Source organism: Dasypus novemcinctus, chromosome 9 (assembly GCF_030445035.2).
Source record: "Dasypus novemcinctus isolate mDasNov1 chromosome 9, mDasNov1.1.hap2, whole genome shotgun sequence".
NCBI classification, from domain to species: Eukaryota; Metazoa; Chordata; class Mammalia; order Cingulata; family Dasypodidae; genus Dasypus; species Dasypus novemcinctus.
The window spans coordinates 66,686,116-66,705,936 of NC_080681.1; the positions used below are offsets into that span (position 1 = coordinate 66,686,116).

Sequence of the window (19,821 nt, forward strand, 5' to 3'; positions counted from 1 at the left end):
AGAAGATTAACAAAATTGACAAACCTTTAGCAACACTAACAAAGAAAAAAAGAGAGAAGATGCAAATACACAAAATAAGAAATGAGAAAGGCGATATCACTACTGACCCCACAGAAATAAAGACTATCATAAGAGGATATTTTGAAAAACTATATTCCAACAAAAATGACAATCTAGAGGAAATGGACAAATTCCTAGAAACACATAAGCAGCCCATATTGACAAAAGAAGAAATTGATGATCTTAACAAACCAATCACAAGCAAAGAGATAGAATCAGTTATTAAAAATCTCCCAACTAAGAAGAGCCCAGGGCCAGATGGCTTCACAGGTGAATTCTACAAAACATTCCGGAAAGAACTGACACCAATCCTGCTGAAACTATTCCAAAACATTGAAACAGATAGAACATTACCCAACTCCTTCTATGATGCCAACATTACCCTAGTACCAAAGCCAAACAAAGACATCACAAGAAAGGAAAATTACAGACCAATTTCTCTAATGAACCTAGACGCAAAAATACTTAACAAAATACTTGCTAATCGTATTCAACAACACATTAAACATTATACACCACGTGGTGTATACACATTATACACCACGACCAAGTGGGATTCATCCCAGGTATGCAAGGATGGTTCAACATAAGAAAATCAATCAACGTAATACACCATATGAACAGATTGAAGGAAAAAAATCACATGATTATATCTATTGATGCAGAAAAAGCATTTGACAAAATACAGCACCCTTTCTTGATAAAAACACTCCAAAAGATTGGAATACAAGGGAATTTTTTGAACATGATAAAGAGTATATATGAAAAACCTAAAGCCAATATTGTTTACAATGGAGAAATCGTAGACTCCTTCCCTCTAAACTCAGGAACAAGACAAGGATGCCCACTGTCTCCGCTCCTATTTAACATTGTCTTAGAAGTACTTGCTCGAGCACTGAGGCAAGAACCAGAAATAAAAGGCATTCAAATTGGAAAGGAAGAAGTCAAAATTTCATTATTTGCAGATGACATGATCCTATACATAGAAAACCCTGAGAGATCTACAACGAAGATTCTAGAACTCATAAATGAGTTTAGTAAAGTCGCAGGTTATAAGATCAATGCGCAAAAATCAGTAGCATTTCTGTACACCAATAATGAGCAAGATCAGGAGGAAATCAAGAAACAAATACCATTCACAATAGTAAATAAAAAAATCAAATACTTAGGAATAAATTTAACTAAAGAGGTAAAGAACTTATACACCGAGAACTTATACAAGATTGTTCAAGGAAATCAAAGAAGACCTAAATAAATGGAAGACTATTCCTTGTTCATGGATAGGAAGACTGAACATTATTAAGATGTCTATCCTACCAAAACTGATCTACACATTCAATGCAATCCCAATAAAAATCAACGCAGCCTTCTTTAAGGAACTAGAAAAACTAAGTATGAAATTTATTTGGAAAGGAAAGAGACCCCGAATAGCCAAAGACATACTGAAAAAGAAAAACGAAATTGGAGGAATCACACTACCTGACTTCAAAACATACTATAAAGCTACGGTGGTGAAAACAGCATGGTATTGGCATAAGGAGAGACACATAGACCAATGGAATCGAATTTAAAGCTCTGATATAGAACCTCACATATACAACCACATAATATTCGATAAAGCCACCAAACCCTCTCAACTGGGAGAGAGTGGCCTATTCAACAAATGGTGTCTGGAGAACTGGATAGCCATATGTAGAAGAATGAAAGAGGATTACCATCTCACACCTTATACAAAGATCAACGCAAGATGGATCAAAGACCTAAATATAAGAGCCAAGACCATAAAAACCTTAGAAAGCAGTGTACGGAAACATCTACAGGACCTTGTAATAGGAAATGGATTTATGAATATCTCACCAAAAGCACGAGCAGCAAAAGAACTAATAGATAAATGGGACTTCCTCAAAATTACAGCCTTCTGCACCTCAAAGGAGTTTGTCAAGAAAGTAAAAAGGGAGTCCACACAGTGGGAGAAAATATTTGGCAATCATATATCTGATAAGACACTTATAACTTGCATATACAAAGAACTCCTATATCTTGAAAATAAAAAGATAAACAACCCATTTAAAAAATGGGAAAAAGACTTAAACAGACACTTCTCCGAAGAAGAAATACAAATGGCAAGAAAGCACATGAAAAAATGTTCCAAATCTCTAGCTATCAGGGAAATGCAAATCAAAACTACAATGAGATACCATCTTACACCCATAAGATTGGCAGCTACGAAAAAAACAGAAGAATACAAGTGCTGGAGAGGATGTGAAGGAAGGGGAACACTCATCCACTGCTGGTGGGAATGCAGAAGGATCCAACCATTCTGGAGAACAGTATGGCGGTTTCTCAAAAAACTAGCCATAGATTTGCCATATTACCCAGCAATACCACTGCTGGGTATATACCCAGCAGAACTGAAAACAAGGACACAAACCGATATATGTACACCAATGTTCATAGCAGCATTGTTCACTATTGCCAAAAGTTGGAATCAACCCAAATGCCCATCAACAGACGAGTGGATCAATAAAATGTGGTATATACACACAATGGAATACTACTCGGCTGTAAGAACACACACACTACAAACACATGTGATAACATGGATGAATCTTGAGAACCTTATGTTGAGTGAAGCAACCCAGACATTGAAGGACAAATACTACATGACCTCAATGATATGAAATAAACAAGCTGCCCTAGATAGCAAGAGACTGAACGATAGGCTTACAGGAAATCGGAGGGTGGAGGAAGGATATGAGCCGATGTCTGCAGGGGTGGAATTTAAGACGAGATGGTGGTAAGTATGAACACAAAGAAGAGATAAAAGGGGGGCAAGGGGTTGCCTTTGGTTGGGGCTTTGCGGGTTTGAGGGTGGCTGGGGAGGGACAGATGGGTAACGTTGCCCAAAAGTGGGGGGAGGGAGGGGTAGCATACGAACACAGGAGAGGGTCAGGTGTTGGTGGAGAGTAAAATGCAGAGAAAATCATATCAAAATATAATAAAGAGGGTTACCTGTTTAGAATGCTCGGAGGGGAGGGTCTGATGCAGGACGGGCTCCTGGGGAATGTCTAAATGCTCATTCTGCCAGAGTGGGTGACACCATGGGGTAGAAACCCAAGTAGTGAGAGTGGGGGTGGACCCACATCCTGGGGAGGACTATTGCCATCAAATAGAGGGAACGGTATCCCTCGAGAGAAAGGGTGGCTCCCAGGGCATTGGGGCAGTTGAGCAAGTTAGGCCCTGAACACTATTCCATCTATCTCTGGAAGTGGCTCCTCAGGAAACGGAGGTTGGCTGTCACTGTGGGCACCAAGGTGGAAGGGAAAATGGACGTTAAATGTGTGGAACCAAAGTAAATGGGGGGTAAGAGAGGAGTTTCTTGAGAGTACACAAGGATGGATATAAAACATGTAATATTACACCATAACATATAGGAGATGAGACTGATCATGTAAACCATAATGTAAAACATAGGATAACTAAAAATGTAAAGAACTGTGTATCCTAAAGTATGCACCACAATGTAAGCACAGATGTCACCTTGTTAGAAAGCTAATGTCTCAGACTCTGTACATCACTTTAAGTAAATATGATATGAATAGGGCGTAAGAGTATCACTGTGGAAGGGAAAAGGTTTTCTGGTGGATGTGTGGGAGTGCTGTATATTATATATATACATTGCTGTGGTCTAGGACTCCTGTGAAGAAAAGCTGAATAATTAGGGGGGGGGGGGAAAGAAAAAGATAGGATGTGGAATTTTTTCAAGTCAACATTCTTTATCTAAGTTCTTTATCTAACTTTATCCAAGTTCTTTATCTATCCTTTAAACCCATCGCTATATGCCATTCCCTAGTAAGGGACCATGACATTATATTGGGCTTCAAATTTCGGGGAGTTCTGGATCACAGAGTGTTTCAACAATGGCAATGGAGGGATACTGGTATGGGATACCAATGACAGGTGATATATGGCTGACAGGGAGCTGTACAGAACATATGTCCAGGGTGCATGGTAATGTATGGATATACTCATAGTGGCAACAATTAAAAATCACAGTAGGGGGGGTACTGGGTTCCTGGCCAGTGGTGCTCTGTTGTGGTCCCTAGGGGAGCAGCGACAGTCTCCCAGGTACAGTGGCGGGGTCGGGGAGGGAGTGAGGGTTCAACAGTGAGCCCCTGATGCTAATGACTATACTTGTGAGCTAATAAACCTAAAATAAGAACAAGGCCTAGAGCAACATTGTGCCTGGGAATTCCCTCCTGTCAGCCTTCATGTTACTCAAATGTGGCCAGTCTCGAAGCCAAACTCAGCATGTAAATGCAATGCCTTCCCCCCAGCGTGGGACATGACACCCAGGGATGAGCCTCCCTCGCAACGAGGGACCACTATCAACTACCAACTGATGATGCAACTGGAAAATGACCTTATACGGAAGGTTCAATGCGGATCGGCAGAATATCCATGTCTACATAAAATACCATGACTTTAAAATGCTGTTTGACCTAAAGTAAGGGGGAAATGGAAAGGAGAAATGAGTTTATATGGCTACGAGTTTCTAAAAAAGAGTCTGGAGGCTGGCAGAAGGATTGCCCTCATGCATAACTGAGCAGAGTCAGAGAGACAGATAAAGCAGATACAACCCCCAGATATTGGTTCCTGTGAGGGCTAAAGAGACCCATGGGAGTTATGGTCATGGCCAATGGGGTCAACTACCAGGGCAGATGGCCCCTCTTTGGAAATGGTGTTTATGTGTGATGAATCTGGACTCAGATGGGATCTCCCTTCATAAGACTTTCATGCTAATGTGCTGGAGGTACAGTTAATGTTGGGGTTTAAGATATATTTAGGGGATTTGAATCTCTGGACTGACAATGTGATAGCCAGGTCCTGAGCCTCAACAGACTCCAGCACCTACAATCTGATCTATTGGGCTTACCACACTCAGCTAAGATGGAGTTGAAGAAGGACAACCACCACACCATGGAGCCTAGAGTGATTACAACTGAAAATGGGAGGATTGCATCCAGCATCCATGTGGAATCTGAGCCTCCTCTTGACATAGAGGTGCAATGGACACAACCAATCCAATGTCCACATAGAAGAGGTGGCATTGGATTGGGAAAAGTGGACATGGTGGACGATGGGTATGGGGAAAGGCAGGAAGAGATGAGAGGTGGAGGCGTCTTTGGGACATGGAGCTGCCCTGGATGGTGCTTCAGAGGTAATCACCGGACATTGTAAATCCTCACAGAGCCCACTGGATGGAATGGAGGAGAGTATGGGCCATGATGTGGACCACTGACTATGAGGTGCAGAGGTACCCAAAGATGTACTTACCAAATCCAATGGATGTGTCATGATGATGGGAACGAGTGTTGTTGGGGGGGGGAGAGGGGGGGTGGAGGGTGGGGCTGAATGGGACCTCACATATATATTTTTAATGTAATATTATTACAAAGTCAATAAAAAAAAAAAAGATTAAAAAAAAAAAAAAAGAAATAAAGGCATTGGCCACCAGAGGTTCTGAGGGGAGGGAAGGGAAGAATAAGAGTAATATGGAGACATTTTGGAGACATGAGAATTCTCCTACATGACCTTGCAATGATGGAAACAAGGCCATTATACATTTTGTCACAGCCTATAAAATTGTGTGAGACTGTGGGTAAACTATAATCTAAAATAAGTCCATGGTTAGTAGCAATGCTTCAATATGTGTTCTTCAATGTTAAAAAATGTACAACTCTAATGAAACAAGTTCTTAATGTGGTAAAGTGTGGGATGGTGAGGGACTGGAGCGTATGGGAATCTCCTATATTTTTAATGTAACATTTGTGTAATCTAAAGCTTCTTTAAAAATAAAAATTTAAAATTTTGAAAAAGAAAAAAAAAGAAAACACAGATTCCCATGCTGCTGACAACAGAAGCGGACAAAGAAGACAACGCAGCAAAATAGACACAGAACAGACAACCGGGGTGGCGGTGGAAGGGGAGAGAAATAAATAAATAAATAAATCTTTTAAAGAAAAAAAATCTTTTAATTAATTAAGGAAAATTCTCAGAGGACCCACAGATGTTATGCTTATTCATTAGTTCCCCTACCATTCCCATAATCTAGAAGTTCTTCACATGTGAATACTAAAATGTTATATTCTTTATGTTAGCATTGAGAATTCTGACAATCATCATTTTTGTTAGTTTAGCGTTTTTCTTTTTCTCATCTGAAAAATAACAAAAACATAAAATAACCATCTATAAAAGATGATGAGAAAATGTTTTACTAATGTGTGATAACAATACTTTTCTTATATAGTAATCCCAAAAGTAACCTAATTCTATTGACTTTCTCATGGGACACTTTTAGAGCAAGGTTTAAAATAAGTAGGAATTCTGTTTTCTAGAACAGAGAAGTAACTTTTTAAGAGAAATGTTAGTATAAACAATGTATGTAGGCCACAAGGATAGAAAAGAATAATACATGCTTGCCACCTTTTAAATTCCCACTAAGTATTTAATTATATACACTACAATACTGAAGTAGCATAATTTTTAAAAATTGTGTTATTTTACTCTATACCCTGATTTTAATTATTTTCACCTTCATTTGAAAATAAATAATTCCAAGAAAATATATCTGATAAAATCAGAAGACAGAGGGAAGCAGATGTGGCTCAGGTGACTGGGCTCCTACCTACCACATGAGAGGTCGCTCGCTGGTTCAGATTCTCATGCCTCCTAAAGAAGACAGTGAGCTGGAGCAACGGGCAGGCGCAGCAAGCTGTCACAACAAGTGACACAAGAAGAAAACATAATGGGAGACACAACAAAGCAGGGAGCAGAGGTTCCTGGTGCCTCCTAAAAAAGACAGTGAGCTGACATGACAGGCAGGTGTGGTGAGTTGAAGCAACAAGATGACACAACAAGAGATGTGGGGAGTAAAAACAGAATGAGAGACACAACAAAGCAGGGAGAGGAGGTGGCTCAAGTGATTACACACCTCCCTCTCACATCGGAGGTCCCAGGTTTGGCTCCCGGTGCCTCATAAAGAAACAAGGAAGACAAAAAGACTCAGCAAGTGAAAAACAACAAGGGGGTGGGGAGGAAGAAAAATAATTAGAAAACAAATACATAGAATTACAAGCTAAATAATCAACAGGACCAGGAATAATACAATGCTGAATCCAAATAGGGCATCATTATACAATGTTCTAGATATAGACTGAAAGCAAAGGTAACGAATTAAATATTTTATATAGCACCTTTTCATTGGGCTTTCCCTCAGCCTTTCTTCCCCAATTCCATCCATAACAACTTTCTAAGAGTTGTTAGGTCTACTTATTAACTCCCATTTAGTCCTTAACTTATTACAGTCCGGCAATTAGGAGGTTCACAAATACCTAGTAAGTGCCAAATGCTTTGTCTTTTTTTTTAAGAAGGTATCATGGATTGAACCAGGGACCTCATGCAGGCACTCAACCACTGAACGACATCTGCTCCCCAATGAGAGTTGGTTTTTCGTTTGTATTTTTAGGAGGTACCATGGATCGAACCCAGGACCTTGTACATTGGAAGCAGGTATTAAACCACTTGCACTACATTTGCTCCTCCCTTGCCTATTTTTAATTTTCATCCTACTCATCATGTCTACAGCTTGACCACTGGCCACTGGCCAGTTCCTAAAATTCTCTAATTTCCTGGCTTCCAGGATAACAACCTCTCTAGGCTCTAATCCTACTTTATACCTCCATTTTAGCCTGCTTTAATCATTACTCCTCCTTTATGGAGGTGATCAGTGGTAAATTCTGTATTCTTCTAACACTATACATGCTCCCAAACCTGCAGCTTCTGCCCTCTAACCCCTAGCTTTAACTATAATTTACATCAACCTTTTGTAAATATCAAAATAACCTGTAGAGCTTTTAAAAATAGATGGGACTTAAATTTCCAGCAACTCAGCAGATTAGAGGGTCAGAGAAACACTTCTCAGTATAGCACACTTATAAATCCTAGCTATTTATATATATATATATAAATATATATATATATAAAAAGATATATAAGGACGCAGATATGGCTCAAGCGACTGCCCACCTGCCTACCACATGGGAGGTCCATGGTTCAGTTCCCAGTGCCTCCTAAAGAAATTAGGGAGCTGGCACAGAGGGCAGGCACAGCAAGCTGACAAAACAAGATGATGCAACAAGAGATATAAGAAGGAAAACATAATGAGAGACACAATAAAGCAGGGAACAGAGGTTCCCAATGCCTCATAAAGAGGACAAGTAGGACAGTTAGCTGATGCAATGGGTAGGTGCAGTGAGCAGACATGACAAGATGACGCAACAAGAGACACAACAAAGCAGGGAACAGGTGGTTTAAATGATCAGGTGTATCCTTTCCATATCAGAGGTCCTGGGTTTGGCTCCCAGTCCCTCCTAAAGAAACAAAGACAGACAGACACATCAAGTGCAAATGAGGGGGTGGGGAGAGATAAATAAATAATAATAAATCTTAAAAAAAAAAAAGGTGTGTGTGCATGTGGATATGTACATATAAACACACAAATGTTATATATGTCATATATTTATGTATAAAATTTTAATGTACGATTGAACTAGCAATAAAATAGAATTCTTCGCAGTCCAGAAACAAGGAAAAAGTACAGATCCAGAGGAAAAGGCACTGCCCTGTGGGTATCGAATGATCCCCGGTGGCCTAGAACCTGGTTACTAAGGAGCTCTATGCAATGAGTGAGGGAAAGCCTGGGGTTTTAACAGTTTCAAGGTCAGAAGTTCAAGATCAGAGAACCCCCCCCATTAGAATTTTTTTTTAAGATTTTTAAAATTTATTTCTCTCCCCTTCCCCGCTGCACCCCCCACAGTTGTCTGCTGTGTCCATTCGCTGTGTGTTCTTCTGTGTCCGCTTATATACTTGTCAGCAGTACCGTGAATCTGTGTCTCTTTTTGTTGCGTCACCTTGCTGCATCAGCTCTCAGTGTGCGGCACTACCCTGGGCAGGCTGCACTTTTTCGCACCGGGCGGCTCTCCTTACAGGGCGCACTCCTTGTGCATGGAGTTCTCCTATGCGGAGGACATGCCTGCATGGCAGGGCACTCCTTGTGCACATCAGCACTGCGCATGGGCAGCTCATCACATGGGTCAGGAGGCCCTGGGTTTGAACCCTGGACCTCCCATGTGGTAGGCAGATGCTCTATCCGTTGAGCCAAATCCAATTCCCCTCATGAGGATTTTAAAGAAAGAACAATGACTTTGGGGAGATACTAAGGGTAGTACTTATCTCTGCCTTGGTGATACAGGGAGGAAAAAACTCCCTTGAAAATTCCTAACCATAAGCCCACATTCACCTTATTTCAGCAACACTAACCTTCAGTGAAGAAATGCACAGTAAACTCAGGCCTCAAAGAATTCCCGCAGATAAAATCCCAAGTAACATGAGCTCACAATTTTTAAAAAATTACTAAACTCTTGAGGAAACAAAATACCATGTGCTAGAATGAGCAGAAACAATAACAATGAAATCAAACTACAAATACTGGAATTTTCAGATACGGTATACAAAATAAGTATGGTTAATTTGTTTAAAGACATATTAATAAAAAGAGACACTGACAGTATGTTGAAGGAACAAGAAACTATAAAAAATGATTAAGGGAAGTAGATGTGGCTCAAGTAATAAGGCCTCCGCCTATCATATGGGAGGACCCAGGTTCGATCCCTGGGGCCTCCTGGTGAAAAAAAAGAGAAAGCGTGTCTGCAAAGCGAGCCAGTGGCAAGCCAACGGCCTGTGCAGTGAGCCAAGTGCCTACATGGCAAGCCTAGTGCCTGCGTGGTGAGTCGTGTGCCTGCATGACGAGCCGAGTGCCCACATGGTAAGCCAGTGCCCACGCAATGAGCCAGTACCCGTGCAAGTAAGTCATGCAGCAAAATGATGACGCAACAAACAAGAGACAAAGAGGAGAGTCAAGGTAAAGTGCAGCAGAGACCAGGAACTGAGGTGGCACAGCTAATGGGGAAACTCTCTCCACTTCAGAGGTCACCAGGATCAAATCCCAGTGAATCCTAGAGGAGAAAGATGAGAAGACAAAAAGAGAAATAGATACAGAAGATCACACAGAAAACAAAAACAGCAGGGCGGGGGAAGGTGGAGGGAAAAATAAATAAATCTTTTTTAAAAAATGATTAAGAATATCTGAAAAGAAACCAAATAGAATATATAGAAATAAAAAAAAATAAACATAATTTTAAAACCAAAGGACAGCTAAAATCAGAATATAGCTGAAGAGAAAAGTATTAGACGGGAAGGCAGATCTGATGAATACAATGAAAGCAGTAAAAAGACATGAGATAGAAAATGCAAGCGATTCTGAGACATAGAAGACAGAATAAAAAGACCAAACATATATCTAATAAGAACTGCACCAGGAGAGAAGAGAAAGAACAGGGGGAACGCAAAACCTGAAGAGATAATGACTGTGAACTATACATTAAATGAAGGTAGAGATTTTGTTTTATTCTCTTCTTTATTACTACCAATCCTTGGCACATGGTAAGTTGAATTAATAATTGACTAAAGATCCAACATATATTTAACCAGAATTCTGCAAGGAAGAAAAAAATGGAGAGAATGGCTGAGAGATTTCCAAAAAAATGTAAGATACCATTCCTCAGTGTCAGGAAGCCCATGAAATCCTAAACAGGATAAATTTTTAAAAATTGATACCTAGTTACATCATAGTGAAACTGCAGGGAAGCAGATGTGGCTCAACCAGTTGGGTGTCCACCTACCACGAGAGGTCCCAGGTTCGGGTTGCGGTGCCTCCTAAAGAAGAGGAGCAGATGCCGCACCCACCACAATGAGCTAGACAACATAACGCTGCAGACACTTAAATGAGCAAATGCCACACATCAGCAAACGCCACAGCCCCCAGGGAGCAAATGTGGCTCAGGCCACTGAGCACTCACCTCTAATGTGGGAGGTCCTGGATTCAGTTCCCCATGCCTCCTAGAGAAAGCTAACAATAATAATTAAAATGACACCTGATGTCTGGACATAAGCAATAGAAATTAAAAGACAATGAAATGAGATTTTCAACATATTAAGAGAAAATAGGGAAGCAATGTGGCTCAAGCAATTGGGCTCCCATTTACCATACAGGAGGTACAGAGTTTGATTCCCAGGGCCTCCTAATAAAGGCAAGCTGGCCCACGCAGGGAGCTGGTCCATGTGAAGTGCTGACCTGTGTGGACTGCTGGCCCATGCAGGAGTGCTGACCCACATGGAGAACAGACACAGCAAAATGACTCAACAAAGAGACACAAAAAAGAGACAATAAGAGACACAGCAGCCCAGGCAGCTGAGGTGGCACAAGAGATTTAGTGCCTCACTCCTACTCCAGAAGGGCCCTGGATCAGTTCCCAGTGCCACCTGAAGAGAAGATAAGCAGACACAGAAGAACGCACAGTGAACGGACACAGAGAGCAGAACAGTAAATGCAAAAAAATTGGGGGGGGAGGGGGAGGGCAATAAATAAATAAATCTTCGAAAAATGAGAAAATAGCTGTCAATACAGAATTCCACACCCAGGGAAATTTTATTTTAAGATGAGAGCAAAATAAAAACATTTTCAGGCAAACAAAAAGAGAGTTTTCTACCAATATACTCTTACTAAGAAAAGAATCTCCAAAAGATGTACTTTAAGAAGAAAATTTCAAAAGAAGATATAATTTTTAAGAAGGAAAGGTGAGCAAAGAAAATAATAAACATGAAGGTAAAACTAAATAAACACCAATTGTATAAAACAATAGCATTAATGTCTAATTTATGGAGTTAAAAGTCACAAAGGAGCTATAACACCAGACAACAATATTTAGAGAAAAAATAATTTCAATGTTACATATTATTCCAGATCATATAAAAAGGAGGAATGTTCCCTAATTCATTTTACGAGGCTATCATAAACTTAATATCAAACCTGACAAAGGCATTTTAAAAAGGAAAATTGCAGGCCCAGCTCATTCATGAACATAGATGTTAAGATTTTAAATAAAACATTAATAAGCAAAATCTATCAATGTATTCTTAAAATAAAATTTTAAAAAGAAATAATACATCACAAACAAGGAAGGTTTATTCTATGAATACAAAACTGTTTCAAATATTTTTAATACAAAGCTAGAAAATTTTTTAGTATAATTTATAACAATAAAGGATAAAAACATTCTCAATGTTGAATTAAAAACACTCATTAAAGTTAGAAACAAGGCAAGCATACCTATCACCACTACTCTGTTCAATCCTGTAATGAAGATCCTAGCAATAAAAAATCAAGAAAAATAAATAAAAGGTATAAAGAGTAGAGAGGAAAAACTATAACTGTCATCATTACTAGATCATTTGGTTTTTCACAGATTCTATAAATTAGAAATGATAAGTTAGAAAGATAGCCAAATATAAAAATCAGTATAAAACATCAATTGCATTTTTATATTTCAGCAACAAACATTTAGGAAAGCAAAAGCAAGATATGATATTGAGTGAAATAAGTCAGACAAATATATGTCCTGACTTATATTGCATGATCTGACATGACATAATTAGAAGAAGCAGGGAAACAGATGTGGCTCAAGCCACATAGGAGGTCCATGGTTTGATGCCCAGGGCCTCCTGGTGAAGGCAAGCTGGCCCATACAGCGAGCTGGCCCAAGTGAAGTGCCAGCCCATGCGGGAGTGCTGCCCCATGCAGGAGTGCAGGCCAACGCAGAGAGCTGGTGCAGCAAGATGACACAACAAGAGACACAGAGAAGAGACAGTAAGAGACATAGCAGAACACAGAGCTAAGGTGGCATAAGAGAGTAATCGCCTCTCTCCCACTTCGGAAGGTCCCAGGATCCATTTCCAGAGCTGCCCAATGAGAATACAAGCAGATAGAGAAGAACACACAGTGAATGGACACAGAGCAGACAATGGGGGTGGGAAGGGGAGAGAAATAAATAAAAAATAATTCTTTAAAAAATAAATGATCTGAGAATCGAATGAGATAATAGCTATGAACTGTAAATGTGCTAGTTATATTCCTACACTATTAAAAAGAAAACCCAATTCATACATATTAACTCAATTAATCCTCACAACAACCCTGTTAAAGGATATATTCATTTCACCATTGTATAGAAGAGGATCCTGAGGCTCAGGGAAATTAAGTAACTTCCCCAAGATCAGAAGGCTAGCAGGTAAAAAAACTAAGATCTGAACCCAAGACTATTGCTGCTTCCAAGTGATTTTACTTCATCCATATTCCTCAAATTCATTTCTTCATCATAAAATTGCCTTAGTTCAGGCCCTTTTTTTTTTCCTCCAGAAGCCAAAGAGCAGAGTCAGAAAAGCACTGACTTTGGAATCAAATACTACTGTACTTGAATCCCATCACCATTTATTGGCTGTCTCTTCTTTCATTTGTAATTTAGAGATATTACCTATCTTCAATGGCTGTATTAAGGAAAATACTTGGGAAGCAGAATTGGCTCAAAGGACAGAGCATCCGCCTACCACATGGGAGGTCCAAGGTTCAAACCCAGGGCCTCCTGACCCGTGTGGCGAAGCTGGCCCACACGCAGTGCTGATGCGCACAAAGAGTGCCATGACATACAGAGGTGCACCCCACAAGGAGAGCCACTCGGCATGAAAAAAGTGCGGCCTGCCCAGGAGTGGTGCACACACAGAGAGCTGATGCAGCAAGATGACACAACAAAAAGAGACACAGATTCCCAGTGCTGCTGACAAGAATATAAGCAGACACAGAAGAACACACAGCGAATGGACACAGAAAGCAGACAATTGGAGTGTGGGAGAAGGGGAGGAAAAAAACAAAATATCAATCTTTAAAATATATATATATTTTTTAAAAAAAGAAAATACTGTGTCTGGCATATAGTAAATATTCAAAAAATAATGGTTCTTGGGAAGTGGATATGACTCAAGCAGTTGGGCACCCACCTACCACATGGGAGGTCCCAGGTTCAGTTTCCAGTGCCTCCTAAAGAAGATGAGCAAGACAGCAAGCTGATGCAACGCGCTGGCACAGCTAGCTGTCACCACAGATGATGCAATGAGGAGAAATAATGAGGAAAGAAAATGAGAGACACAACAAGCAGGGAGCAGAGGTGGCTCATGTGACTGGGCGCCTCCCTCCCACATGGGAGGTCCCAGGATCGGTTTCCAATACCTCCTAAAAAAAGATGAGCAGACACAGAAAGCATACACCAAGTGCAAACAATGGGGGTGGGGATAAATAAAATAAATCTTTTAAAAAAAATAGTTCTTACATCCACTATATTATACTCTCCTCACTGATTGCTTTATCCCCAACCCCTTTTTTCTAAAATCTTTTCTCATTACCATAAAACTTATTTTTCTAAAGCACAAATAACAATTTGCCTAGCTAACTGTATAACCAAATTTCTAAGCACTCCCTCCTTTTTTGTTCTTCTCTTTATGCTACTCCAATATTGGATACTTAAAAAGATATATATGTACATTATAAATACATGAATTTATATGCATATTTACATACTAATACATATATAATATATATATAGTATATCATATACCCATTACAACGCTTTCTAGTGTCACCATATCTTTGCACGTTATTGCTGTCTAGATACCTTCCCCATTTCATTTGTTTAGCAAATCCTGAGTCATCTTTCATACATAAACTCAAACATCCATTCTTCTGAAAAGCTTCCCTGAAGTGTCTTGATCATTCAATTCTCTACATTATCTTTATGTCTCACTCTTTTAATTTGCCAAGGTTGCTATAACAAATACCACAGACTGATGGAATTTATTGCCTCACAGTTTTGGAACCTAAAAATCCAAAATGAAGATATCAATAGGCCACATTTTCTCAGATGTCTGTAGCATTCTGGTGCTGGCTTGTTGGCAATCCTCCATCACATGGTTATCTACCTCCTTTCTCCTCCTTACACCTACCATGCCCAAATTTTCTTTGCTTATAAACTCCGGCCATTTGGATTAAGGCCCATCCTTATTCAGTTTAGCCTCATTTAAATAGGATCTTCAAAGATCCCACTTTACAAATGAGTTCACACTCACAGGACTGGGGGTTAGGACTTGAACAAGTCTTGGAGAGGGAAATTACCCAATCTACAACACTTCACACTTTCACATTATAATAATCACATTATATTATGCAACACTTTTCTACTAAAATGTGGGCTCCTTGAACATTGGGTTTTCACCTAGGACATTGGGTTTTCACCTATGTCTAGAACATAAGAAATACTAAATATATTATTGCAAAGTTAAATTTAATTCCATCTCCACAGTGTCCCTGATATTCCATCAATTTCCACTCCCTCTCTCATACCATTCCCAATCTCTTATCCTCCACTGGCCACTTCCTTTCAATCTAGAATATGCCTTCTGTATCCTAAGCAAAAAAATCTTCCTTTGAGTATGCTTCCCTCTGAGGTACTCTCTCATTTCTTTCTTCACTACTTAATACATAATTGTTTCTCAATTTCTCATTTCCCCAGTTAAAATACATTTTTGTGTTTTCTCATATCACAAAGCCCACGCATGGTTCTATTTAACTCTTAAACATGTTCTTTTATTAGAATTAGATGTTTAAATGTTGTTTCTCAATCACAGAAATAAAGCCTATAATGCTCTATTCTCATTGGAAAACAGTAAACAGTATTAAAAAAAAAAAAAATTCAAAGGAATATTCATCTACCATTTAAACAGTATAGACATACTACCTGAATAAGAATTAAGAGAAACTGTCCACCGTATTGTTAGTCCTAATAAGACCACTACTGTCATCATGTTCCATTTCTCCATAGTCCTTAAAATTTAGAAAGGGAAGAATGCAGCACCAGTGTGAAAGGATTTTAAATGATGGCTCGTTTCCAAACAGTTAAAACCAGTTTATATGTCTATGAAGAAGCTGCCTAGAAAAAAAAAAAAAAGAGACAAAGATTTAGCTGAGCACAGTACTTATAAGACTGAACCAATTACACCAAGTAGAAAAATAGAAGAGAGGAATGGAGTACAAATGGGAGAGGATAGTTTCCAGTTCCTTATTCCCTAATCCTCTAGTTGAGAAATATACCTCAAAAGGTTGTTCTCCCTGTTAAATGGGACCCAATATGTCTAAAGATATAGATATAGTGTGGGTTTTGCCCACACAAGGGAATACTTCTGAGATAAGAAAAACAATAGAGATATGTAGTAGAATGGGCAGTTTTATCTGGAACATGTACACCAACAGGTAGGCAGAACTATAACATAAAACTCAATTTTCTGCCGAGAAACAATGTTTAAATTTTTTCATACAAATGCTAATTCCTGGATTTAAAAATATACCTTAACTAGTATTTTACCCAGGAAATGTAAATCACTAATATGTCCAAGTTAAATCAATTATCCAGTTCCAGATAATCATGTTTAAATATTTTCCCAGGAACCTTCAATAAAAATTAGACTATCAATAACACTTAATATTCATAGTGAGCTTATAATGAATATAATACTTAAACTGATATCATGCTAATCAAGTTTGCTAACGACATAATGGTGGGAGGGAGAGCTGACAGATAAAAGAACCAGAATCCAAAAAGATCTGGACAGCATCTCTGGATGGACCAAATGTAACTCCAGAAATTATGACAGACAAGTTCCAAATCTTGCAATTAAATATAAAAATAACCAAACCAACAAAAATAAATTGCATGAATATTGAATGGGAGGAAACAGATAACTGAAATTACCAGTTCTGAATGGATCTGGAACTGATGACCAATGTTACAGGTGTTTCAATTAAATATTAGAGTTGTCCAAAAATGAAATGAGCTTCCTATGAAAGAAGTGAGTTCCTCTTGAAGAAGTTTAAACAGAAAGTAAACAACTACTTGATAGGAATATTTTTAGAGCATTAGAAAAGACTAATTTCTAAAGTGTCTTCTAAACCTTATTTTGGAAGAAAATTATGCGTCTGAATTAATATAACTCCTCAATACAAAAAAGGACTTGGCTTCCCTCATGTTAACATGCTTCTCCCTAATTCCCAATAGGCTGTCCAGCCTTGCCACTTTTGTAGGGCTTCTCTGATGAGTAAATGGATAAAACTTTCCTTCCTCCACATATGGCTCATGACAGAAGTTGAACATCAGTCAGTCTCATCCTTGTATCTATTACACTGAGAATAAAATCCAAATACTCCTGTCTAAGACCCTCCATGATCTGACCCCTGTCTGCTTTATGTTATGCTTTCCCACAAGGTCTTTTCTCTTTCTAGAACCTGTCAAGTTATTCATACCTCTGTGCCTCTCCACTTGTGCTTCTTTTGCATGGAACACTCTTAAGAGAGTTCTTTCTTTCACTGGCTAATTTTGTCATTCATGTCGTATCTCAAGGTACCCCCACAAAAAGGTCATCCCTGACCACCCTACCTAAAGTTTCCTTTCCTTACTATCACTGCTATTACCCTATTTAATTTGTTTCCTAATACTTATCACTATCAGAAATTATATTTTCACACAACATGAAACAATCTCACAAACCTAATTTTGAAGTAAAAAAGCCAGTCACCAAAGGTTACATAGGATTCATCATTTATGATAGGCAAAACTAACAGTGGTGTTAGAAATCAAGAAAAGCGGTTACCTTTGGGATGGGAAGAGATGTAAATGGGAAGTGTCTCCAGGAAGGTCTTCTGAGATGCTGTGAATGTTGTTTCTTGATCTGAGTGGTTGTTAAAATATTACTTTCTGTTAAATCAACAAGTTACGGTTTTTTACTTTGTACAGTATTTTTCTATATGCTAATATTTCAATTTAAAAAAGGTATAAAAGTTCATTACGTTTGTCAATTAGAATATAAGCTCCATGAGAGCAAGGATTTTCCTGTCTTACTGCCCTGTTCCCCTCACTTAGACCAATGCTTGGCAGAATGCAGACACCTATGAAATATCTGCCGAACAGAAATCTTATGTAGTGGGGGAAGCGGGGGAGAAAAGGGGAGGCACCGAACTCTACTAAGTCCTGTGCGGTTAAAGGAGCTATGTGAGAATCTTTTGACCGATCGCTTCTTCACAATAAAAAAGATTCTTTATTGGTTTTTTTCCACCTATAAATCACAGTACAGTAACATTCTAACCGATAAATACACCACGAAGTTGCCCCCAATGCGGTAAAGGAGCGTTTCGTCCTACGTGGCCTTGAGGGTACATCTCGAGAAAAGGAAAAGCCCACCTTCCGCTTCCCGTAGCCCACCCCGTTCTTTTGAGTAAGGAAGGTCTCTTCCCCCAAATCCCCAAATCCCCGCAGTGGGCACAACCCTCTGGCGTGCAGCAATCCCAGGTGAGCCCTTCTGTCAAAGGGGGCTCTTCCTGAGGGTTTTTCCTTCCCCTTCTCCAGGACCAGCTCCTGAGGACCGCAGGTAGCAGGGTGCCAGGCAAGGGGTCCACCACCATCAAAACGTCCCCTCATCCCACCCACAAGCGACCCTGCAGGCTAAAGTGGGGAGGCGTCGCGTCTTGCCTCGGTGGGCGGAGCAGAGACAAGCAATCCCTAGGCCTCACGAACCCCTAACCCCTTCCCACCCTGCCCTGGCGTTCTAGGACACGGGAATCCCGGCCTCTTACCCTGCCGCCAGCCGGCTGTGGGGATTCGCGCCTGCAGCAGATCCCCAGAAGGCGCCTGCGCACTCGCCACCGCAGCAGGGCGCTCCGGCCTTCCGCTTCCGCGAGCTCGCGCACCATGCTCCCGCCCGCCCGCCGCGGGAGCGAGCCCGCAGAGCTTGCTGGGAGGGGCATGGAAAGCGGGCTCTGCGAGGAGGCTACAGTTTTAGGACGCGTAGCGTTGGCTCCTGGAACCCGAGAGGCATGTAGTCCCGGGTTATACTAGGGGCAGGTGGAAAGCCCCTTGCTCTTTTTTCCTGGGAGCTTGGCCAAGGCATGAGCGGCTGCTTAGTCCACAGATTCCTGTTAGGGGCGGGCCCTGGCTTGCTTCTCAGCGTGGACTACCCTAGGCTAGTCCTCATCACCACCGGGCAATAGGTCTTTCTCTGGACCTGTGACCTCAAGGAGCCGGAAAGCCAACCTATTCCACTTTCTTCGAGCCACAGGCCTGCGGAGACCGCTGGGCGGTCATTTCATGCAAAAAAATTTTACTGGCAGCCAACCGTTTTCGATAGTCTACGCGATGGCTATTCAGAACAGCCTTGTCCCGGAGTAGCCCCTACGACTTTATCACCAAGCAACTTGGATTACTGATTCCCAAACATACCGAATATACACATTTCCCAGCCATGTTCGGAGAATGCTATCATTCCACCTTCTGAAACTTGCCATTCATCATTTAAGCCAACACTTCAAATTTATAATCTGTAAATAACGGCAAATATTTAACTATGAGTGTAGTTTTATGTTAAATGAGTCTAAACTTCTCTGTAGGCCTTGGTCTTCATCTGTGAAATGAGCCAGTAGAGACAGGTGAACTTCCAGGTTTAAAATTTTATTTTATTATATTTTAAAGACTGTTAGCACTGGAAACAAACAGATGTATGGCCAAATCCCTGCCCTCTAACAATTTAATTCTTACGTTGTCGTGCAGTGAAAGGATGGAAAGCAATAGAAAGGAACACGTATTAAATGTCAGGTTGTTTAGCGCTGTAAAGTTCAGAGAAGGAGGTTCACTATAAAAACTAACCAGAAAAACT

The 19,821-nt window shown here is 40.1% G+C and overlaps 1 protein-coding gene across 3 annotated transcripts in view; it reads right to left on the reverse strand.

The window, feature by feature from the left end:
- ALG6 (ALG6 alpha-1,3-glucosyltransferase) overlaps nt 1-18,887 on the reverse strand; it is a 91,376-nt gene extending 72,489 nt beyond the window's left edge. Inside the window, exons 1-3 of one of the 3 annotated variants that reach the window (XM_058303461.1) lie at nt 18,746-18,887; nt 17,767-17,870; nt 15,861-16,052 (exon numbers count right to left, since the gene is read on the reverse strand). In XM_058303461.1, the coding sequence (XP_058159444.1) occupies nt 15,861-15,942 (82 nt within the window). In that variant the 5' untranslated portion in view covers nt 15,943-16,052; nt 17,767-17,870; nt 18,746-18,887. The remainder of the gene's footprint in view (nt 1-15,860; nt 16,053-17,766; nt 17,871-18,745) is intronic. The other 2 variants (XM_058303460.2, XM_058303462.1) reach the window with 2 other exon arrangements.
- Nucleotides 18,888-19,821: the final 934 nt, after the last annotated feature.